The 24859-nt window shown below is 36.9% G+C and overlaps 3 protein-coding genes across 3 annotated transcripts; all 3 read left to right on the forward strand.

Moving 5' to 3' along the window:
- Positions 1-133: 133 nt before the first annotated feature.
- LOC113359175 lies at positions 134-2413 on the forward strand. Its single transcript, XM_026602850.1, has one exon. The coding sequence runs from the start codon at positions 134-136 to the stop codon at positions 2411-2413; it is 2280 nt and encodes a 759-aa protein (XP_026458635.1).
- A 2320-nt stretch (positions 2414-4733) lies between these two features.
- LOC113361033 (kunitz trypsin inhibitor 2-like) lies at positions 4734-5585 on the forward strand. Its single transcript, XM_026604417.1, has one exon. The coding sequence runs from the start codon at positions 4812-4814 to the stop codon at positions 5454-5456; it is 645 nt and encodes a 214-aa protein (XP_026460202.1). The 5' UTR covers positions 4734-4811; the 3' UTR covers positions 5457-5585.
- Positions 5586-18157: 12572 nt separating this feature from the next.
- LOC113355594 (cytochrome P450 94A2-like) lies at positions 18158-20067 on the forward strand. Its single transcript, XM_026598489.1, has one exon. It carries the CDS (start codon positions 18245-18247, stop codon positions 19784-19786), a length of 1542 nt encoding a protein of 513 aa, XP_026454274.1. The 5' UTR covers positions 18158-18244; the 3' UTR covers positions 19787-20067.
- Positions 20068-24859: the final 4792 nt, after the last annotated feature.

Genomic DNA, 24859 nt, shown 5'->3' on the forward strand with positions numbered 1-24859 from the left:
CAAATTTGATTTTCTTTTTATCACTTCAGATCTGGAAACTGAAGAGACATGGTATATCCTATATAAGGTCGTTACCCATACTTACATAGTTCCATCAAACAAACTGTTTCTCTTCTTTCTCTTTTATTCAACCATGGATACATCTTCAAACTCAGTAATAAATTTAGAAGAGAATGATGGCGACCAAGATGAAGAATTAACCGCAACTCCTCTTTGGAAATACGTTCAAAAGATTGATAAGAAAACTGGAGATAAAGGAGGTGGTGGTGGACAGAAGTTCATATGCAATTTCGGTTGCAAAGTGGAACCATATGCAGGATCTTATTCGAGGGTACGTCAACACTTGATTGGTATTTTACCTGGCGGCAAGTATCAAGGTATATCATTATGTTCTAAAGTTTCAAAAGAAATGAGAGAGATTTTAAAAAAAGAAGAACTTGATGCAAGAAGCTTGTACGGTGATAGTGCTAAAGTAAAAAAGCTTTCCTTACCAAATTCTAGTACGACACAAAATCAGCAGACATGTACGGGTCAAAGTGAATTATTTGAGAGTATTGTTAATAAAATGTTTCAGAAGCACAGTAGGGATGATGTTGATCAAAAGATCGCGAGATGCTTATATGTAAATGCAATTCCCATGAATGTTCTTCGGTCTCCATCTTGGGCAGAAATGGTGTCCGCCATTAATAATGCACCAAAAGGCTACAAGTCTCCTTCTTATGAAAAGGCTAGAACTTCTTTATTAGACAAGGAGCAAATGCTGGTAAAGCAAGCCCTAAATCCTTTGGTGAGTGATTGGCAGGCTCATGGAGTTTCAATTGTCTCTGATGGTTGGTCAAATGTGAAAAATACATCATTAATAAATATTATGGCGGTATCAGACGGCAAAGCAATGTTTCTAAGCGCACACGACGTCTCAGGAATAGAGAAAACTGGTGAGAACATTTCTGCGATTCTCTTGAAAGCAATTGAAGAGATTGGGCCTTGGAATGTTATACAAGTCCTCACAGACAATGCGGCAAATTGCAAACTGGCTGGAGAAATCATAGAACAAAAGTATCCCCATATATTTTGGTCGGGTTGTTTAGCACACACCCTAAATTTATTAATGAAGGACATAGCAAAATCCAAGGAACCAGCCATTTCATTTGTGAAAGAAACATATACAAAAGGCAAGGACATTGTGAAGTTCGTGAGGAATCATTCTCAATGTCTTGCTTTATTTAAGAAGTTTTCCCATTTGGAGGTTCTCAAATCAAAGAAGACACGGTTTGGATTTCATTTCGTCGTGTTGTCCCGGATTGTCGAGGTAAGAGCTTCTTTGATTTCCATGGTATTATCAGAAGAATGGAAAGAACTTAAGAAACCTGCAAATGCAGAAGAACATGCAAAAATCACCTCAATTGTCATGGATGGGAATTTTTGGAGTAATGCGGAGAAGGTGTTGCGAATAACGAAGCCGATATATATAATGCTTAGATTTTCAGATTCCGATAAGGCCGTTATAGGAGAAGCATATGAGCAAATGGATACGATGCTGGGAAATTTACAAGACACACTTGCAGATGATATAATGATTCGAGATATTACTCAGCAAATTGTGGTCCAGAGATGGAGTAAAACAAATATCCCATTGCACTGTTTAGCTTATTTGCTTGTCCCTAAGTATTACACGAATGCATGGCTAATGAAACCAGCTCCTGGTGGCGTTAGTAGGAAGAAGCCTAACTTCGACCAAGAAGTTCAAGATGGATATCTAGCTGCTATAGATAAGATGTTTCTAGTGCCGGAAGAAGCTGCGGTTATACGACATCAAATTAGTGATTTTGTAAGTAATGGAGGTTGTTTCGCGCGCCCACAAGCAATAGCGGATAGAGCAAAGATGAGTGCAAAACAGTGGTGGGGTTTATACGGCGGAGGAGCACCAGAGCTTTACAACTTAGCTATGAGAGTGTTGTCTCAAAGTGTTAACTCGTCTTGTGCAGAAAGATGTTGGAGCACATATAGCTACATCCACAGTGTAAAGAGAAACAAATTGGGAGCTGATAGGGCTGAAAAGCTTGTGTATGTTCACTATAATCAACGTCTTCTTGCAAGGCAAAGAGCAGATTATGGGAATCTGTATAGAAATTGGGATGTAAATCCAGAAGAAAACAACATTGAAGAAGCTATTGAAGTAATTGAGGCAAGGGAACGAGACGCTGTATTTGATGATGAAGCAAACTACTTTACAACACCAACACCAGCTCTTATCCCTCCATCCTCCCCTACACCAACACCTCCACCTCCACCTCCACCTCCACCTCCAAGTTCACAAGAGCAGGAAACACAAGCACAAATTAGAGTTCAGAGTGCCCGTAACAAACACAAGAGGCAAAAAAAATCAATGAATGAGATATATTCTCGAACATGATTAATATTTTCTAAATATTTAAGGTTTATGTCTTATTTATTGGTTGCAAAATTAGAAAATTAGTAATATAACTAAGATTGTTAAAAAATTGTAATTTACGTTCCCAACGCGTTCTGCGAATTTTATTTTTTGAAAATTTTACGATTCGCGTTTCCGTTTCCGTTCCCGCTCCCGTCCCCGTTCCCGCTCCTGGCTACTAAGGTTAATAGGCAATGGTTTTTTTAGTTGTGTCAATAGGTTGTGGTCTTTATTGTGGTTTGCAACTCTTCTTTAGCTTTGTTTCTGTTTTGTTGCTTTCTTTGTGAGCTTTTCGCACTTTGTCATTTGTATTCCCCTGCACACGGCTTGTGTGCCTTTTAATTTTTTCTCTTTGATCGATCAACAAAATAATAATATGCCCCGTCAACTAATGCATAATTGAAGAGGCCGATCACGAACGCTACAACTACTAGTTTACTCAGTAAGGCACCTAACTTCTGACAAAGTTTTTTTGTTTGTTTGTTTGTCTTACAGGGAGGGGTATGATATCCTTCCCAATAAACTGACACCCTCGTTGGAAGCTATGCTCAAAATAGACCAGTTTTACATACTAGTTATGCTTTCTCATTGAAATAGAACTGGATTCGTAGAAGTTCTTGAAAATACTTTCTTCAGACAGTTACAAAAGCAACAGTTGCTTAACTAAAAGAACTTTTTGTTTGATATTTTCAAAATGATGCACTTTTGTTTGTCGCTATCCCGGGGGTCCAGGGGGCGTAATACTTCTCGGTTGTGATCGGCCTGCTAGGTCAGGTCGTGGGGGTCTAGAGGGCAGCGCCCCTTAGCAAAGTGCGAGACAGCGTCTCGTAGAAATTTTTGGTTTTAGGTTGAACAGACACATCTCTGCCAACATCCACCATTGATGCTTTTTTAAGGTGTCATTTGGTGATGAACAAACACCTCGAAGAGAGATGAAATCCCTGTAAATAGCAGTGATTATTTCTCTTGAAACACACCAAAATCAATCTGTTTTTTTTTTCTTCTCTAATAGCATTATCAGAACCTTATACATTGTGTTTTTGGTCGGGTCAAGCAAGTACAATCCTTGAATTCGATTATCATGTTAGGGCTTCATTAAATTCTGAGGGCGTGATTCGAGAGACTTGTTGTACTCGTCAAGTCAATCGGGAAAGGTAAAATTATTGTCTAAAACAATTGAAAGAGTCTTGAAGTCAGGAGTACATATGTTTGGTTTTCATCCTCTAGTTTTAACCCAATTTTCCAACACCTTTTCAGCCACAGACTTTGCTCTGGCTCCATGACGTCTCTTGTTCCAAACTCCAAGCTGATCGACAAATTATTTTGTTTTCAAAATAAATTAGCTCTGTTATGGCACAAGAAGAACACTCGGGAAAAAAAAAACTTCAAAAAGTATGAAGTTTATTATTCACTGTAGACATAAAAAAATTCATTATTTTATATGTCGAAATAAAGAAATTTATTGGGAAAGCAAGACATTGGTTTTTTATTGATTAACCTTTGTATATATGTTGGAATCTTTTTAATAGAATTTTAACATTTCTTCTTAAAAAGCACATACTCCCTTGGTTCTATTTTACTTGATATTCTAGAGTTCTCACGCAGATTAAAAAACAATAGAGAGAGTAAATTTTTTTTCAAATCTATCAATGCCATATTAATAGCTTTCTAAAAATTTAAAATACCTAGTTTATAGTTTCTAAATTTAGTGAAAATTATGAATTATGTTGTAATTTACTTGGGATAAACCAAATATTCCATCCAAGATAGAATATATATCCTTCATGGAATAGATTTAAAAGTAGGATTAATTATCTATCTGGTGATTATAATGAAAATTAATGGTACGGTGTGATTTCAAAACAAGGACAAATCACTAAGAATTTAGAAAAAAAACACTTAAACCCTTATCTATATTGGAAGAAAAAAAATCCCCTAGAACATCAAGTAAAAGAGATCGGATGAGTATTAAAAAGAACGAGAACATCAATGGAACAGTGATTCAATGTTTTTCGTTCAAAATTTGGCAATTGGTCACTACCAAGGGCATTTCGGGTAGTTTAGGCAAACTATGAAGACAAAGCCATCGCTTATCCAGATACCCCAGTTGGACATAACGTGTTCTCCCCTTGCTGACTTTTTGGTTCACGTTCTTCCCAAGCAGCCACCCCTATTTACATCTTTAATGACAGAATAAACAAATTGATAAGACTTTGATATCTGTAATCTATATTACTCAAAAGAGTAAAACGTAATCGCAGTCGTCATTAGGCAGTACCTTATGAACCTAAAATCGAAATGCTATAGATAGATACCAAATCTCACATCATTCTTCACCTCAATAAACCTAACTTTCGTAAGTTTTTTTTAACTGCTCACAATGAAAACTACTACTGCTTCTCTTCTTCTAAATTTTGCTTTCATTTCCTTAGCCACATGCATCCAATTTTCTGCGGTTTCGGCTGCATCAGAAGCTGTACGTGACATCAAAGGCCAAGCACTTCGAAAGGGTGTCAAATACTACATACTACCTGTAGCTCGTGGTCGCGGTGGTGGACTTGTATTGGGTAAAAAACTGAATGGGACTCAATGTCCACTTGAAGTAGTTCAAGAAAAACGTGAGATCTCAAAAGGATTTCCATTAACATTTACATCTGTGAATCCAAAGGCACAAATCATCCGTGTTTCGACAGATCTTAATGTGAAGTTCTCTGCTAGTTCTGTATGTATACAATCCATGGTTTGGAGGTTGGCAGATTTTGATGAATCGCTAAGTAAATGGTTTATAGCTACAGATGGAGTCTCAGGCAAGCCAGGTCCTCAAACAACAGGTAATTGGTTTAAGATTGAGAAAGATGGTGTTGTTAAGAATACTTATAAGCTTGTGCACTGTCCTGGCGTTTGTAACTTCTGCAAAGTCATCTGTAAGGAGGTTGGGATTTACATTGGTGCTGATCGAGTTAGACGTTTGGCTTTGATTAATGATGGGGAGAGACCTTTCCGGGTAATGTTTAAAAAAGCATAATCAATCCAAAAATAATCCAAGTTGATACATTGGCATCATGTACTTGTCTCTGACTTTGTTTGTTTGAATATGAAAATGTACTTGAGAATCAATAAAATAAAAATAATGGGTTTTCCCATAACTCTAGCTGACTGCTGCTTGGAAATTGGAATTGATACTTGATCAACTATTTTATATTTTTTTTAATGAATGATTCTATACATACCCCCGTATTAAACCATGTAAAAACTACCGAGACACAAAATATGTGGACCCCATCACCTCAAAAGCAAGCAGGGGTCCCATTGTTGTTATTGTGTGAGAGTGCGGTTTTGTTTTAGTTCAAAATCTCGGTTCAAATATTTTTGTTTTTTTATATGAGAGACTTTTGAGTCAAGCCAAATATGACTCAAATCATAGCTTAAACCTTCCATTTGGGTCACCCAAACTTGTGAACTACCATGTCAGATGTTGTGGGAGTCGAATTCGTCATTTTAAGAAAAAAAAAAACTTAAGTAGTCCAACTGAAAATCGAAGACGACACTTATTCAGATGATGTTGATGTTAGAATTATCTTCGTTGATCGTCTCTCGCATAGTTGTCACCGTCCAAACCGAAAGCACCACTGCGCATTGACATGTACAAAGGCATGATGCAGCCAACTCTGTTGGTAAACACAAGAAAATACGTCAAGAATCTTTTGATACACGAAACATTATAATATTGATTCCAAAACAAAATTGGATCAAAGTAAAGTAACAATGATCTGTTCTTTGTTCTAAATTTCCAAGACACCATTTTCATCAGTGGTGACACACCTGCTCGGATATCATCATCAGTTCGATTCATGTTGACACTCAAGAGCCGTTATCAGATACTAGGCAACAAACCAGACATAATTTCTGTGGCCTGCCTACAAACCATAAGAAACAGAAGCATTTCAAGATAAAATACGAACCACGACTAAATCACTTACTATCTGTCTTTGCTACAATTTTGCTGAGGCCAACTTATAGTTCATGATGAAACCATCGGAACACTCTTTCACTCTATTGACTGGTGCGAATGGAACCGACTATTCTTCCGTGCATCATTGAGGTCTCTACGTTAGTCCATGTATTAGAAAGTAAGTTCAATCAAGACTCTTTCTAGTGTTCGAACCATAACAGGAAAGTGAAGTTTTATTCTAGAAGAAACTAGAATGTTCCATAGGATTTGCTTGTGTAGGACGTTTTTATTTGCTTGCTTAGTACGTAAGTCTTGTTAGGAAGTTTGATAAATTTGGAAGTCTTTTTACGCGGTTTATTTTAGTATAAGTATAGGTTTTGATTCCATGAGTTTTGTAAGCTTCAGTAGTATTCTTAATTGAATTACTTTGCTTCAGTTTGTTCTTATTTCAAGTATTTTTTATATGTTTTGCTTAGCTGCATTGTTCTTGATCAGTAGAGAGAAATATTTGGGTCCAACAATTGGCATCGAGAGCCAGTAGATCGTGGGTTGTTAGGGTTGTTAAGAGATGACATCCAACATGAATTCGATCAAGGTACCAGTCTTTGATGGCAAGAATTTTGAGCATTGGAGAATATAGATGGAAAATATATTTATGTTTCAAGAAGTATGGGATGTTGTCAACACAGGATATGATGAACCAGCTGAAGGAACTGCTCTTACTCCATAAAAGACAGCTGCTCTAGCTGAGAATAGAAAAAAGAACTCCAAAGCTACATACATCCTACATCAAGGAATCATGAATCTATCACGGATAGAGTAGTTTATATCAAGGAAGTTAAGAGAGCTTGGTACTCTTTAACAAGTTATTATAAAGGGTCTGACAAGGTGAAGAAAGTTCGTTTACAAACCCTAAGAAGAAAGTATGAGCTTTTGCAGAAGGACTCAACTGAGTTGATAGCAGATTTCTTCTCTAAAACATTGAGTCTTGTTAATGAGATGAAAGCCAATGGAGCTACAATTGAGGATACTGCAATTATAGAAAAGATATTGTGTAGTTTACCTAAAAAATTTGAGTCAAAAGTAACTTCCATTGAAGAATGTAATACAGTTTCTGATATGAAGATTGATGAAGTATTAGGATCATTACAAGCTTATGAGCAGAGAATGCTAGAAAAATCTGTTACTCGACCAGTTGAAGAGGCACTCCAAAGTCAGAAAAATTTGAATAGCAGACAACAATCTAACTCAACTAAATCTCAAGGTAAATTTAATCCATCTCAGAATCAAGAAAAAGGAAAATATAAGAAACCTCTTGACAGAACAAAAATTCAGTGTTGGGAGTGTGGTGAATTAGGTCACTTTTCTATTGAGTGTAAAAGGTATTCTAAAACAGATATTGCTGATAACAAAGTAAATTTGGTAGAAGAAGAATCTGAAGTTTTGGTAATGGAATGTCATCCAAGTGAAGAACAAGCACGTAAATGGTTTCCAGATACTGGATGTAGTAACCATATGAGTGGATTGAAAGATTTTTTTGTTGATCTGGATGAATCAATAAGAACAGATGTGAAGTTTGGCAATAATGCCTTAGTGCCAGTAATGGGAAAGGGAAGGATAGTTATTATTCTGAAGAATGGCTCTCAAGCTTATATCACAGATATGTTTTATGTTCCTGGGCTACATCAAAACTTGTTGAGCATGGGACAACTTTCTGAGAGAGGATATTCAATGCACATTGAAGGAGGTATCTTCACAATTCATGACAGGAGAAAGCGACTTATTGCAAAGGTACAAATAACCAAAAATCGGTTGTTTCCTTTGAATATTAATTATGATAAAGAACAATTCTATAGTTCCTCCATGAATGATGATACTTTGTTATGGCATATGAGAATGGGGCATGTGAACTTTGAAAGTTTACAACAACCTGATAAGAAGGATATGGTTTCGGGATTTCCAAACATAACTCTCCCTAAAGACAAGCGTGAAGACTGTATATTCGGAAAGAAGCATAAAGACCCTTTTCCAGCTGGAAAATCTGTAAGATCAGAAAAACAATTGGGATTAGTTCACTCTGATTTATGTGGACCAATTGAAGAGATCTCTAGAGGTGGTAACAGATATTTTATCACTTTTATTGATGATTTTAGTAGAAAAGGTTGGGTGTTCTTGATGAGGCAAAAGAGTGATACTTTTGAGTACTTTAAGAAGTTTAAAGCTTATGTTGAAAATCAAGTTGGAAAGATAATTAAAGTGCTAAGAACTGACAGAGGCATTGAGTATATTGCAGTTAATAATTTCTTGGAAAACAATGAAATTGAACACCAAGTCACAGCAAGATACACACCACAACAAAATGGAGTGGCAGAAAGAAAGAATAGGAATATCATGGAAATGGTTAGAACTATGAGAAGAGATAAAGGGTTACCAAAAGAATTTTGGGGAGAAGCAGTTTCTTGTGCAGCGTATATACTGAATAGATGTCCAACTAAGAGTGTTTTGGAAAAAACTCCAGAAGAGAAATGGATAGGAAGGAAGCCAAGCATTATACATTTGAAAGTGTTTGGTTGTATAGAATACTCACATGTTCCAGATCAGTTAAGAAAGAAACTTGATGATAAGAGTGAAAAGTGCATATTTGTTGGCTATAGTAGTCAAACAAAAGGGTACAGATTGTTTAATCCTATTAAAAATAAGAATATTGTAAGTAGAGATGTGATTCTTGATGAAAAAGTCAATCGGATTGGAATGAAAAAGCCGCATCACCAACAGAAACAACAATTTCAGTTGATGTTCAAGAAGAAAATACACAAGATGACACACCAGAAGAAACTGAAATTGTGTTGCCAACACCAACACAATCTACCACATCCGCTGCTGAAAATCAAGAAAGAATAACAAGACCAACAAGAAATCGTGTATTACCAGCACGATTACAAGACTGTGTTCTTAACAGAGATAATGACAGTATTGATGAAGAATTAATCAATTTTGCACTTTTTGGAGACTGTGATCCTGTGACTTATGATGAAGCTTCACAAGATCAAGGGTGGATACATGCTATGAATGAAGAGATTAATCCAGTAGAAAGGAACAACACATGGGAACTCACAATACTTCCTGAGGGCAAGAAGGCAAAAGGAGTTAAATGGGTTTTTAAGACCAAGTTCAGATCTATTTGAGAAGTTGAAAGACTGAAAGCAAAACTGGTAGTCAAGGGTTATAAACAACAACCAGGTATTGATTATTTTAAAGTATTTGCTCCTGTAGCTAGACATGATACTGTGAGAATGATTATTGCATTGGCATCACAATATAAGTGGAAAATCTTTCAAATTGATGTGAAATCTTCTTTCTTAAATGGAATTCTTGAGGAAGAAGTTTATGTAGATCAACCTACTGGATATGTTGTATAAGGAAAAGAAGATCAAGTGTACAAGATTAAGAAAGCCCTTTATGGTTTGAAGCAAGCACCAAGAGCATGGTACACAAGAATTGATGAATATTTTATGGACACTGGATTTCAGAAATGTCCATATGAACACACTCTATATGTGAAGTTTGGATGTGAAGATGATTTTCTCATTGTTTGTCTATATGTGAATGATCTCATATTCACAGGGAACAATATGTAAATGATTGATGAATTCAGGGAGGCAACAATTAAGCAATTTGAAATGACAGATTTAGGAAAGATGTCTTATTTCCTTGGAATGGAAATATTACAGACTGATGATGGAATTTTTGTTTCTCAACAAAAATATGCAAAGGATATTTTGAAACGTTTTAGCATGAGCAATTGCAAGCCAATTCTAACTCCAGTGGAAGGAAGATTGAAATGAGTAAAGGAAGAAGGAGGAGAACTTGTTGATCCAACTTTGTATAAAAGATTAGTTGGCAGTCTCAGGTATCTCACTGCTACAAGGCCAGATATTGTGCATGGAGTTGGAATAATTAGTCGTTTCATGGAAGATCTTAGACAGTCTCATTTGCAAGCAGCAAAACGCATACTGCGTTATCTCAGTGGCACCATGGATTTAGGGATGTTTTACACATCATCTGAAGAATCTGAATTAGTTGGTTATACAGACAGTGACTGGGCTGGAGATGTTGAAGACATAAGGAGTACATCAGGCTATGGCTTTCACATTGGATCAAGCTTCTTTAGTTGGTGATCCAAGAAACAACAAGTGGTTGCTCTTTCTACAGCTGAAGCTAAGTATATGTTCGCTGCTTCTTGTGCTACTCACACAGTATGGTTAAGAAGAATGCTAGACTTTTTAAGTCATAAGCAGGGAGATCCTACAAGAATTATATGTGACAATAACTCAACCATTGCACTGACAAAAAACCCAGTTTTTCATGGTAGAAGTAAACATATTGATATTAAGTATCATTACATCCGTGAGCTGGTAACAAACAAGGAGATTATTATGATCTTTCGTCGAAGTGAAGAACATATTGCTGATATTTTTACAAAAGCTTTGAAGGCTGAAACTTTCATCAACTTGAGAACAATGCTAGGAATGACAAGCTTGCATAGTCTTGAATTGAGGGAGGCTGTTAGAAAGTGAGTTCAATCAAGACTCTTTCTAGTGTTCGAACCATAACAGGAAAGTGAAGTTTTATTCTAGAAGAAACTAGAATGTTCCATAGGATTTGCTTGTGTAGGAAGTTTTTATTTGCTTGCTTAGTACGTAAGTCTTGTTAGGAAGTTTGATAAATTTGGAAGTCTTTTTACGCGGTTTGTTTTAGTATAAGTATAGATTTCAAGTCCATGAGTTTTGTAAGCTTCGGTATGTAATCTTAATTGAATTACTTTGCTTCAGTTTGTTCTTGTTTCAAGTATTTTTATCGTTTTGCTTAGCTGCATTGTTCTTGATCAGTAGAGAGAAAGATTTTGGTCCAACACCACGGACCAGAATATGTCTTGATGGTCATAACTCACCCAAGGTCCAGACTCCAGAGGAATTAAGAGAGGCCGTACTATCACATGGACGGTGAGGGTCTCAATCTAACATTCATCAAATTACTGTCCACTAATAATTTTTAGATAATACATTTCCTAGATACTACCTCAACCATCATGAGTCATTTTAATCCATATCGGCACCAAAATATGGGTCTTCAGTCGTATCAAATTCTCGACTGTAATGCTAAAATGCATACGCGGCTGTGCTGTATTGAGATCAACAGAAGTATAAAATAGTTAGAGCCTCCGGCTTAACAATAGCTCCCCGAAGCCTGGGAAGTATATATAAGACAAAAACTCTTATCAAAAAGATGAAATCTAAAAATTGTGGTGCATGGTACAAAGCTTCTTACCAGCTCTTTCACATCACTCGCATCTTCAGAAACATTATTCCAAGCGTATAATATCTGCAAATGCCGTATCGAATCCGTCACCTTGAAGTTGAACTTGTAGGGTATAGTAGACGGCTCGAACCTTGGGAGGAACTACTAGAATAGCAAGGGACAGAAGCATAGTTTCAAATATAATCACCCCTTGGAAGGTAGTAGTTGGAAGTTGGAAGTTGGACAAACACAGAAACCGACATCATCAAACCCTGGCACTATATTAAATTTTGTGTCGCCCTTGTTGTTGTTACTCTTAGTAGTAAGGACCCTGGCATAGAGCAAGTACTCTTACCTTACGTAGTACTAATGACCCGTCTTATTTAAGTCCCATAAACTCTCCCTAAGGATTTTTACTTTCTGATGCAGTTATGAATTGTCCATGGCTTATGTGCCTTTTTATCTATCCTCTTTGATCTATCAAAAAAAAAAAAAAAAAACCACCAAACGCTACATTGATTTCTTGTGGTTTCCTACAACTACAGTAGAGAGCTTTTAAACATGTTTCTGTCACTTTAAACCTCTTAAATGAAGGTGGTTTCCGGATGAAGATATAAAGGAGAAATTGAATTCACTAATTAATTTTCACTATTCAAGTCACTGATGTGAAATGAAGTCACTGAATGAATTTATATATCAAAAAAAACAGAAAAAAAATATGAAAGTCACTGATTGAATTTTCCTATGGCTCTAGTACATTATGAAGTACTCTTATCCACTCATGTTTTTGTGCGTAAATGATTGCCCCACGTATTCATATGTAATTCTTACTACTCAAATTCCAACCTTTTTGGATCTTATATTGTACTGACTGGTGTCCTGTAAAAATGAATATTGTATTTACTTCAAACAAACATGTCACACTACACTACTACGTTTAAATTACTGTATTATTTCATCAAAAGAAAAAAAATTACTGTATCTTTCTTGTGGAGATAAAAAAGTATGGAACCTAATAATAGCAAGCACTATGGTGGTGTCATTTCCGGCAACAATAGAGTCAAGAGCAACTACTATGACGGACATGTCACCATCAGCTATAAGCCATGATTATGGGATGCTATCTAGAGTTGTGCAGCATTAGTTAGTCATGGCTTAATTCGTATGCAAACCTGATAATTTTCGTAGGCGCTACAGTGAAAACTCCGTTTCCGTTCAAACTGATAATTCGTATGCACCCGAAAATTTTTATCTACAGTTAAAACTCTGTTTGCGTTCAAACTGATAATTTTCGGGTGCATCAAGAGCTTTTATATTTTGGATTTTTGGATGGTAGACTCAAAATTTATTCGGTTTGAACCTGAGTTTCAGTCCATGCATAATCAACAACCATAGCGGGGTTTTCTTTTTACTACACTTAGTTGTGCTTGCTCCTTAGGGGGAATGATTTATATAAGACATACGAGAACTTATTGTCGTGCCTCATGCCTGTATGTGTTTCCAACTCACATGCCTAATGGAAACTGCAAGATGAAACTTAGCTTATATAAAGACAACTCTCTTTATTGATGTTTAGAAAATCTCTCAAAACTAAACACAAGCTCTAATCTTGCTCCTATGATCAACCACAACTTTGGTGATCATATGTATATAGAACTATGAATTCCTTTTCCTAGTCCTATTACCTTATTACATGTCTTTCCTTTTCTTAGAACTAGATGACTTCTAATTCCCTTAGGATTACATCAATTTCCTAATCTTGTCCTAACCAGCTTGTTAGTGACTTCTATGTTGAAGTTTAACCAACATTCTCCCCGTTAAGCTTCAACCTTACTCGTGACATATCTTGTACTCCAATCAGTTGTCTCATTTCTTCAAACTTGATCCGAGCTAATGCCTTTGTCAATATATCTGCTTTCTGCTCAGTTCCTGGTATGTGTTCAACGTTGATGATCTCCTTCTCGATACATTCTCGTATGAAATGATACCTTTTGTGAATGTGTTTCGTCTTCCCATGAAACACTGGATTTTTAGTGAGTGCAATTGCAGACTTATTATCAATCTTGATAAGAACTTTTTCAGGTTCTCTTCCTTTGATTTCACCCAAAAGTTCTTGAAGCCATATTGATTGTTTAGCTGCTTCTGTTGCTGCCATAAACTCAGCTTCACAGGATGAGAGGGCTACAATGTCTTGCTTCTGTGAACACCATGTAATAGGTGCTTCACCTAGATAAAATATATGACCAGTTGTACCTTTTCCATCATCTTGGTCAATATTATGACTGCTGTCACTATACCCAACAATTCCTTTTGATCCTCCTCGACCATACTTCAATCCACAGCTGATTGTTCCTATTAGATATCTCAATATCTTCTTTATTACATCACCATGAGACTTGCATGGACTCTGCATATAACGGCTTGCTACTCCCATAGAGAAAGCCAAATCTGGTCTTGTGTGTAATAAGTATCTTAGGCATCCAACATTTCTTCTATAACTCGTTGAATCAATCTTTGCTTCTTCTTGTGCCTTGGAAACTTTAAGTCCAAACTCCATTGGTATCTTAGTTGGATTACAAGTTTCAAGTCATGTTTCTTTCAGAATTCTCCTTGCATAAGCTTCTTGTTTAATCTGAATCCCATCTACTCCTTGATGGACTTCTATGCCAAGGTAATAAGTGAGTTTTCCGAGGTCTGACATCTCAAACTTTGATGACATTTCTCTCTTGAACTCATTGATCACCTTAAGGGAGTTGCCAGTCAAAAACAGATCATCTACATAGACTGCAATCACAAGAAGCGTTCCCTTTTCTTCCTTCTGTATACTGATGTTTCTTTAGAGCACTTAACAAATCTGATTTCTCTTAAGATTTGATCTAACTTTGTATTCCAGGCTCGAGGAGCTTGTCTTAGACCATATAGAGCTTTTGATAACTTATAAACCTTATGTTTTTGTCCTTTTACTTCAAAACCTTATGGTTGTTCAACATACACATCTTCTTGCAATTCACCATGTAAGAATGTTGTCTTAACGTCTAAGTGGTGAATTTCCGATGAGTTTGATGCAACTTCTGCTATTAAGAGAAGAATTGTCTCTAGTCTAGCAACTGGTGCGAAAACTTCATCAAAGTCTATGCCTGATTCTTGAACGTATCCCTTAGCTACAAGTCTTGCCTTATATTTGTTAATAGTTCCATCAACATTTCTTTTAACCTTGAAGATCCACTTGAGGCCAATCACTTTTACCCCACCTGGCTTATCAACTAGAAACCAAGTCTTGTTTCTGTTAATTGAAATAATTTCTTCTCTACATGCTTGTGTCCATTTAGTCGAGACCTTTGCTTTCTGAAAATTCCTTGGTTCATTATTAACAGAAAGTAGCATAATCTCACATTCTTCTGCAGCTTGAAGAACATAATCCCTCAGATACTGTGGCTTTTGTATCTGTCTTGTTGAGTTTTGCAGTGTAATGGGTTGAGTTATTTCATCGATCTCTTCTTCTTCTTCTTCTACTACTTCTTCGTTATTCTCAATGTTTTCATTATTCTCTTCTTCTTCTTGATTAACATCATTGTTTCCATTGGTATTGATGATTATGGGTCCTTTGCCTTCATCAATTACTTGACCCCATCTCATGTGAAACATTCCTGGATCCCTACTTGGTCCATCATTAGTTTCTTTCCAGTTGCAGTTTGCTTTTTCATCGAATACCACATCTCGACTCACTATTACTCTTTTCGTTGTTGGATTGAATAATCTGTAAGCTTTGGATCCAGGCTAAATTCCTAGATGCACAAGACTCTGAGATCGATCATCCAGTTTCTTAAGAGTTGCAGAATCAACTTTTGCGTATGCTTTGCAACCAAACACTCTTAGATGATCTAGATTTGGTTTCTTCTTTCGCAAACTTTCATATGGAGTCATGTCTTTCAGAGCTTTCGTAGGTATCCTGTTTACTAGGTATGTGGAGTGTCGTACAGCTTCTCCCCATAGATAATTAGGTACCTGCATAGCCTTTAAAGAACTTCTTGTCATCTCCATTAGAGTCCTGTTTCTCCTCTCCACCACTCCGTTTTGTTGTGGTGTATATGGTGTTGTGAGTTGTCGTTTGATTCCATTTGATACACAGATCCTTGATTCATCGTTTATCTGTGGTAGCCCTCGAACCATCTTGTTCTGAGACATATTTTTTAAGGTTCTGAAACTTATGTGTCCTAACCTTGCGTGCCACTTCCATGTCTGATCTTCCAGTCTCATATTCAGACACAATGGCCTTCCAATCATGAGACTTATCTTGTAGAGTCTATTCTGTGAGCGTGAGACTCTAACTAAAAGTCTTCCACTTGGGTCATGAACTGTTAGATAATCTTGTCGCATTCTAACATCACATCCAACTTCTGTAGCTTGTCCTAAACTTAGAATGTTGCTTTGTAAGTTTGGGATGAAGTAGATGTTTGTGACAAGCTTCTGTTCTCCGGTCTTGCTCTGAAATAGAATTGATCCTTTCCCTTCAATTTCTATAGAAGATCCATCCCCAAACTTCACTTGTCCTTTGATTTTCTCATTGAGTTCAGAAAAGTAGTGTCTCTTACCAGTCATGTGATTGATGGCTCCATTATCTAAATACCAAACTCCTTCTTCACCTTTCTTTGTTTCGTAGTTCTTTGGTATTAACTTCTCTTCGTTTAAGAATACCACTTCGTGCATGAAAAGAGCTGTATCTGCTTCCCTTGTTTCATTCTTGTTTGCTTCTTCCATCTTTTGTATTCATTCAGGGCATACAGAGGAGAAGTGTCCTGGTTTATCACATATGTAACAAATAATGTTTGATCTATCCTTTTTTTCGTTCCCTTGGTTTTGATCATTCTGACTTGTTGTTCTATCTTGTGAGTTAAACCTTCCTCCCCTTCCTCGGCGTCTGTTTACTCTACCACCTCTTCCACGACCTCTTCCTCTTGTCGCAGAGTTTTGTTGGTAAGAGTTTGTGTACAAGAGTTTTCCTTGAGTTTCTCCATTATTTTCTTCATCAAGGATTCTCTCTTCATATGCTTTCAATCTTCCAATTATATCTTCATAGCTAGTCTTCTTTAAATCTAAGACTTGTTCGAGAGAAGCTATGATATGAATATACTTGGATCTTGGAAAACTATTGAGAAACTTCTTTACCAGTTTATCTTCATCAATGGATTGTCCAAGTGACGCAGCTTTTGAGGCTATCTCTGATAGCTTTCCTGCAAAGCTATCAATAGTATCAGTGTCTTTCATCTTCACTCTTTTAAATTCAGATATTAAGGTTTGCAGAAGGGCTTCTTTAACTCGATCATCTCCGAGATTACGTGCCTTTATTGCATCCCAAATTTTTTTCTGAAGTTTCCTGTTCACCAACTTGTAGAACAAGACATTCTGGTATTGCTTGAAAGAGTAATCCAATGGCAACATTGTTTTTGTCTGGGTCCAATGAACCAAGATCAATTGTTTCCCAAACTTTGTAGATTTTCATCAGTACCTTCATTCTCATGGCCCATACTGTGTAGTTTGTGGCGTTGAGGATTGGAACTTGTATTGATGGTGGCGTGAACTGTTTTGCACCCACAATGGTGGTTTCGTTTTCCATGGCTTAGAAACAAGCTCTGATACCAATTAATGACAACTGCAAGATGAAACTTAGCTTATATAAAGACAACTCTCTTTATTGATATTTAGAAAATCTCTCAAAACTAAACACAAGCTCTAATCTTGCTCCTATGATCAACCACAACTTTGGTGACCATATATATATAGAATTATGAATTCCTTTTCCTAATCCTATTACCTTATTACATGTCTTTCCTTTTCTTAGAAGTAGATGACTTCTAATTCCCTTAGGATTACATCAATTTCCTAATCTTGTCCTAACCAGCTTGTTAGTGACTTCTATGTTGAAATTTAACCAACAATGCCGACACGTCCCTTTTACTATCTGCGCAGTTTATAGGTGTTGCAGCAAAAATGCTCAGAATATTACAAAATTTCATGGGGTCATCAACTTACTAGGTTAGCAAGTGGAACTGTGGGCTCTAACAAAAGGGAGACATAAAGGAAAGAAAATTTAGCCTGCACTTCTTTTTGCCATAATGCTGGACCATCGCGTCAGAGCAATCACTGAATAATGGCAAACAAAAGAGGGGAACAGCTATGACACCTTTGATAATTGAGGTAAAAAGACAATTCTTTCACAGGGGGTCAAGCTCTCAACGGTTTGATATTTGACGTCCATTAGAGAGGTTGATTACTCATTGCATGGCTCCATGTATCTCGTAATTGCCACCACTGTTAGGTGCCAATCAGCGTGGTTAAATGTTCTTATATCAATTAATAACAACACTTTCTCAAAATGAATAAAAATCTTGGCAATAACACGTCAAAGGACGAACCCTCTATTATTGAAGAAGAATTAAACCTCTTATCTCTTCGTACAGACCTTTTCAAGTGCATATATATATCCTTGTACATGTTTATGTTTTTACCTACACTCTTCCCTTATCTAGTTACATATACTGAAACTTAGTACTCATTTTTGTATCATGGCGGTAGACCTTGGATTTTTACTCTCATGGTTTCCTTACAGTCCTTACATCATCCTCCCTTGCCTCACGTTCCTTATCTTCTTCTATAACAGTAAGAAGTCTACTTCACCATCTCCGACTGATATATTTCCGAAATCATACCCGATAATCGGTTCTGTGTTCGCTCTTCTTGCAAATAGAGACAGACATAACCAATGGGCAGCTGAGGTTCTTAATGTTTGTCCGACTAACACCTACGTGCTTCGGTACATCGGTATGGTTATTGTAACCACTGCTTATCCTGATAATGTTAAGCACATTCTCAAGTCTAACTTCTCTAACTATCCAAAAGGTGGAGAGCTTAGAGGCATCCTCAGTGATTTCCTAGGAGATGGGATATTCAATGCAGATGGTGATAGCTGGAAGTTTCAGAGACAAATATCAAGTCATGAATTCAACTCTACTTCTCTTCGTAAGTTCATCGAAGAAGTTGTTAAGATCGAGATATCTGACCGGTTAGTTCCTGTTCTCTCGATGACAGCTGAAAAGAACACCGTGCTTGATCTTCAAGATATCCTCCAGAGGTTTGCTTTTGATAATATTTGCAAGATTTCCTTTGGGTATGATCCAAGCTACCTTTCACTGTCGCTCGAAAAGAAAACGGAATTTGCAGTTGCGTTCGAAGACGGTACCAGAATAATGAGTGAACGTATCGGTCATATTTTCCATTTATATTGGAAAGTTAAGCGGTTTCTCAACATAGGATCAGAAAAGAGACTAAAACAAGCCACCGCAACGATCCGGGAATCTGCAAGAAAAATTGTTAGGCAAAAGAAAAACGAACTCAAAGAGAAATCTTCTCTAGAGACTACTGATCTCCTGTCAAGGTTTGTTAAAGACGATAAACTAGACGAAGATTTCGTGATTGATATTGTCATAAGTTTCATTTTAGCAGGACAAGACACGTCTTCAGCGGCCTTGACATGGTTTTTCTGGTTGGTTTCATGCAATCCCCAAGTAGAGAAGGAGATTCTTAAGGAGATAAGCCAAATAGCTGAAGAACCTGGTTATGATGACATCAAGGACATGGTTTACATTCATGCGTCACTTTGTGAGAGCATGAGGTTGTACCCTCCAGTCCCGTACGATAGTAAAGAAGCAGCAGGTGATGACATTTTTCCAGACGGAACTATTATAAAGAAGGGGGATCGAGTATCATTTTCTATTTATGCCATGGGTAGGATGGATAACTTGTGGGGTTTGGATTGCAATGAATTTAAGCCGGAGAGATGGTTACAAAAAGATAACGCGACAGGAAAATTAAGCTTCGTGAGCAAGGATTCTTTTGCGTATCCGGTATTTCAAGCAGGTCCAAGGATTTGCTTGGGTAAAGAGATGGCGTTCTTGCAAATGAAGATGATAGTAGTAGAAGTTTTTCGCCGATTTCGAGTGGTTCCAGCTGCTGTGGACGGGAATGATTTTGCGCCAGAGTTTAATTCGTACTTGACTTCAAAAATGAAAGGTGGCTTCCCCGTTAAGATTCGAAAGAGGACCGCATAATTAAGTATCTTAATAAGTGTGATTTTGAGAGCCTGCCAGCGTTTAGAATTATTATAGACATAAAGATGACTTTCTTTTATATGTTTTAGAGTCTTATGAGGTCAGTCGACTGTCAATCATGTCAGTTATGTGTTCTGTTTATTATACTTTGTCCTTACCGTTAGATTTTGTTACCGTCGTTGCTCTTGACGAGCTGAACTTTGTTTTCATCTTGCAGTCACAACATCTGTTGGAAATTTTGGATTAAACAAGAGGATGAAAACAGAAACAGAAAATGGTGTAATCCTGATTTCAAGGCTCTTTCGATTCTTTTAGACAATAATTCGACCTTTCCCAATAAATTTGGCGAGTACAAACGGTCTCTCGAATTATGCCTTCAGGATTCAATGAAGCCCTAACACCGTAATCGAATTCAAGGATTGTACTTCCTTGACCCGACCAAGAATCACACTGTATAAAGTTCTGATGATGCTTTTTAGAGAAGAAGAAAACAGATTGTTTTTGATGTATTGGAATGGGAGAACATCTTCGCTACTTATAGTGATATTCATGCCTGTTGGTAGTGTCGTTTCATCACCAACAGACGCTTCCAAAAGCCATTAATGGTGGCTTATGGGAAGAGACGCGTCTGTTCAATTTTGAATGGAAACTTTTAGGTTTTACAAAGTATCCAAGTATAACTCTGCGTTGCGGCAAACCTTGAAAATATCCAACATTCTCCCCCTATTTTCAAAAATGAGAAAAACACAAAAACACAGAGTAAAAAAAATAAAATAAAAAATCAGAGTGGCTGCATCACTAAAGTGACTGCCTACGTACCCGAGTGGGATCAAGCCAACGCAGTTCACGCTTAGTTTGGGAAATAAGCATCATCGTTGAAACCAATACATAAATGATAGGTATCTTTTGGATTTGAACCTTCACTTAGTGTAAGAAATTCAAAGCCTTATCGAGGTTCAGTGGTGAAACTAGTCTTGAACCAAGTATCCCTAATGATAAAACCGGAATTTCAACACATATTGATTTCTGAGAATAGTGTGTTCTGTAGCTCGCACATTAATGGCCATGTGCTTAAATCCTGGATTCATGAGTCTTCTTTAGAGAACGGTCTTCTTCTCTTAGGAAACGACCTGATTTCCATACTCATATAGGTAAGTCTCGAAGGTATTTCTGCGAGACACCTTGTGATAAAAGTTGGACTTATTAAGGATTTTCATCCATCCTGTTTTCTTGCAGAAAACCAGCACTTATTAGAAATGGGAAGTTTTGTATTAGTGCTCCATAATCACCTTCATAACTTGTTGGTACCACATTGAACCTTGTTTATCCTTTCCAAAACATAGGTTGGGTTTCTGCTATGGGCGATCAAACTTCATTCACAGACCTTAGTCCCATTTCATTACACTTTATTGAAACCACTGCCTTTGGTAGACTTTTTGTAAATGGGTCTGCCAAGTTCTTACTTGTTTCAATATATTTTACTGCAACTACTCCTCTTTTGAGTAATTGTCTTACCATTTGATGTCTAAGACTTGCATGTCTTGACTTTCCATTATAAGTCTTGTTAGAGACATTATAAATAGTTGCTTGATTATCACAATTAATCAAGACCGCTGGACATGGCTTCTTCCAAAATGGGATTTCAACAAGTAAGTTTCTAAGCCATTCCGCCTCCTTACATGCATCGGTTAACGCTATCAATTCTGACAACATTGTTGAGTCAGAAATACAGGTCTGCTTCTTGGAACTCCAAGACACAACAACACCTCTTAATGTAAATATCCATCCACCAGTCGACTTGGATTTGGATTCTACATTGATCCAGGTAGCATCACTGTATCCTTCTAATACAACGGGATAGCCGTTATAATGCAAACCATAGTCAATGGTTCCTTTCAAGTAAGCCAAAATTCTTGAAACTGCTTTCCAGTGTTCAACTCCTGGGTTACTTGAGAAACGACATAACAATCCCGCGACATGAGATATGTCCGGTCTTGTGCAATGCATAGCATACATAAGACTTCCAATAATACTAGAATACTCAAGTGGTGCATGAGTACGCCCAGTGTTCTTCATTAACTTTATAGTAGGTTCTAAAGGAGTAGGGGCTGGTTTGTCATCAAAATGACCATACTTCTTGAGAAATTTCTCAATGTAATGATATTGGGTTAAAACCAACTCATCTCCCTTTCTTAGGATTTTGATTCCCAAGATCACATCAGCCTCCCCTAAGTCCTTCATATCAAAGTTAGAGTTAAGAAACTTCTTTGTTTCTTCCACACAAGATATGTCAGATCCATAAATAAGCATATCATCAACGTACAAACAGAGAATCACACATCCAGAACTATCATACTTACTATAGATATATTTATCAGCATCATTTACAACAAAACCATGTGACAAAGTTACTTTGTCAAACTTATCATGCCATTGCATGGGAGCTTGCTTCAAGCCATAAAGAGATGTTACCAACTTGCAAACCTTATTTTCTTGGACTGGCAATATGAAACCTTCGGGTTGTTCCATATATATCTCTTCTTCTAAATCACCATTTAGAAAGGCGGTTTTGAAATCCATTTGATGTATAATTAACTTCTGTGTAGAGGCAAGTGCAATTAAACAATGGATAGATGAGATGCGAGCAACAGGAGCACCATGTAGTTGTTTATAACCCTTAGCAACTAGTCTGGATTTGAGCTTATCAATGGAACCGTCTGCATTCATTTTTCTCTTGAATACCCATTTACATCCTATAGGCTTTACGCCAGGAGGTAAATCACAATATATCCAAGTACCATTAGACAAAAGTGAATGCTTTTCATTATTGATAAACTCTTTCCAGATAGCATCTCTGGAACTCATTGCCTCAGCTTAAGTTTTAGGGTCATCATCAACATGCATTACATATCTAGTCATACTAAGAATTTCATTCTTACTACCTTCTACAAGATATTGTACCCATTCTGGACCAAAGCTTTTCGCTTTCCTTGCTCTCTTTCTTCTTCTAGGTTCGATATCTTCTATACTTTCAGAAATATCTTCTATGTTAGGAGTAGAATGTTCATCATTGTTATTAGTCTCTATACTTTCAAGTCGATCACCAATAACTCTGCGTAGCGGCAAACCTTGAAAATATCCAACATCATCTGTATACAAAAGCTGGTTGTATCTCTTCTTTGCTATCCATCATTACTTCTTTAATAAGAAAAACTTTTCTCAAACTTGCGGTGAAGGATAAGTTTGTGGTGGTGTAGGATAACAGTTTCTTATAGTTTTTCAATTATTTGTTGATTATAACATCGTGTGTGTACTACATTGTTATGTTTTTGTCCGGTGTGGGTTTGTGGTTCACAAAACGATTGTATTGTTAAAGTTTTAGAGTGAATGAGATTCGTTTTTCTTTTTTTAGAACTTTTGATATTTTTGCTTTCCCATTATGCACTAACTTTCATGACTATATGTCTACATCTCATAAACAGTGTGATGACCATAAACATGTTACTAGCACGTCCTTAAAGTACTACAGATCCATCTATGCCAAACTGCAGCAATTTTTCGTGTATATAGCATGTCTGGTTCAAATTTCGTAATTCAGATGGATGCGATTCACTTACTATGTAAGTTTAATTTGTGTGCTTTGTATATGTATACCCAAAAAATACCTTGACACATGGAGTGAGACCGTGAACTGAAGCAGGATGCAACTATACAGCAGCGTGCACTATATCAGCCCAACATAGCTTCAATCCTAAGCTAAGGATAGAAGCGTAATATGCCGGAAGATATTTTGTCCATAAATAGGGAGCAATTAGGTTCGGGCAAAGGAGACTTTTCTTTTCCCTTCTTCCCACCGACACTTTTCAAGACCACTTCCTTTCTCTTTCTTCTACAACACCCTGAACATCATATCTTCATTCATGTAGATATCCCTTGCCAAAGAAATATGAAGATTTTTTTTTTCATATCTTCAGGAATGAAGATATCCCTAACCAAAGAGATATGAAGATATCTCTTTCATAAGCCTTGTGACGATGGAATAGTTCTGATAAAAGAAACAGGCTATGGTTTGTACTTTGTACCAGCATCCCAACAAAGGAGCTAAGAAGATAATGCTTCGATCTAAAGATCCGATGATAGCTCTGGTCCTCGTGCTTATGAAGATAATCCTTGTGACGATGGACTAGTTCGGATGACCAACCAATATACCAAGAAGAACAATGAAAATCCAGACGACGAATTTGATACAAGATCACGTTAGGCACCACTCATACGAGGGAATCAAGCCCAAGAAAAATTGCAGTTCAACTTAGGGAGACCAACTTATTTTGACGAAGGGAGCATCAGTTCGAGCATAAAGTAATAACATCAGCACACCAAAGACAAACGATTATGACAGAGTTTTGGGACGATGTTCGAAGTCTTCGCTCCAACTCAGTTTACCCGACGCCTATCTCAAATCCCATGACAAGAACCCAAAGAAATTCATATCCAACATGATGAAACCTGTTTTGAGGCATACTGATTTTTTTCGAGGCATGATGAATAATGCCAAAATAAGGTCACTAAATAAAAAACATCATCACCCCTTATCTACCATTTTTGATAATTGCATAACTACCCTCATTCAATTAGTGTTAATGATTATGATTAGTTTTAATAATAATGATTAATCAGGATTGTTAATGATTGACTAAGTTAAGTTGTTAGTTAATTGAAAAAAAAAATCTGATTTTTAAGTAAGAGTGGGTTTTTGAGAGAGGAAGAAGAAGTGAAGAAAAAAAAAAGGGTTTCTGAGATTTGTGGATTTGAAGCCAAATCCAGAGGACGAATACATTAATGAAGAACCTTCTGCTAATAATACACAGGTATACTCGTATAAGACGTCTAATCTCTCTTTTTTAGCTCAAAAGAATGAAAATTTCCAAACTTCTTCGGAATTCAATACTTGGTTCGGTTGAAATATAAGAGCCGAACTTCTCAAGGGAAGAACAGTTCGGCTTGTTCGATATAAGGTTCGCCTAATAATTCAAAGTTCGCCTAAAGTATATACTAAGTTCGGCCTTAAAGAAC

Source organism: Papaver somniferum, chromosome 3 (genome assembly GCF_003573695.1).
Source record: "Papaver somniferum cultivar HN1 chromosome 3, ASM357369v1, whole genome shotgun sequence".
Classification (NCBI taxonomy): domain Eukaryota; kingdom Viridiplantae; phylum Streptophyta; class Magnoliopsida; order Ranunculales; family Papaveraceae; genus Papaver; species Papaver somniferum.

Coding starts and splice junctions, on each gene's coding strand:
- LOC113355594 (XM_026598489.1), top strand. CDS start 18,245: ATGGCGGTAGACCTTGGATTTTTACTCTCATGGTTTCCTTACAGTCCT.
- LOC113359175 (XM_026602850.1), top strand. CDS start 134: ATGGATACATCTTCAAACTCAGTAATAAATTTAGAAGAGAATGATGGC.
- LOC113361033 (XM_026604417.1), top strand. CDS start 4,812: ATGAAAACTACTACTGCTTCTCTTCTTCTAAATTTTGCTTTCATTTCC.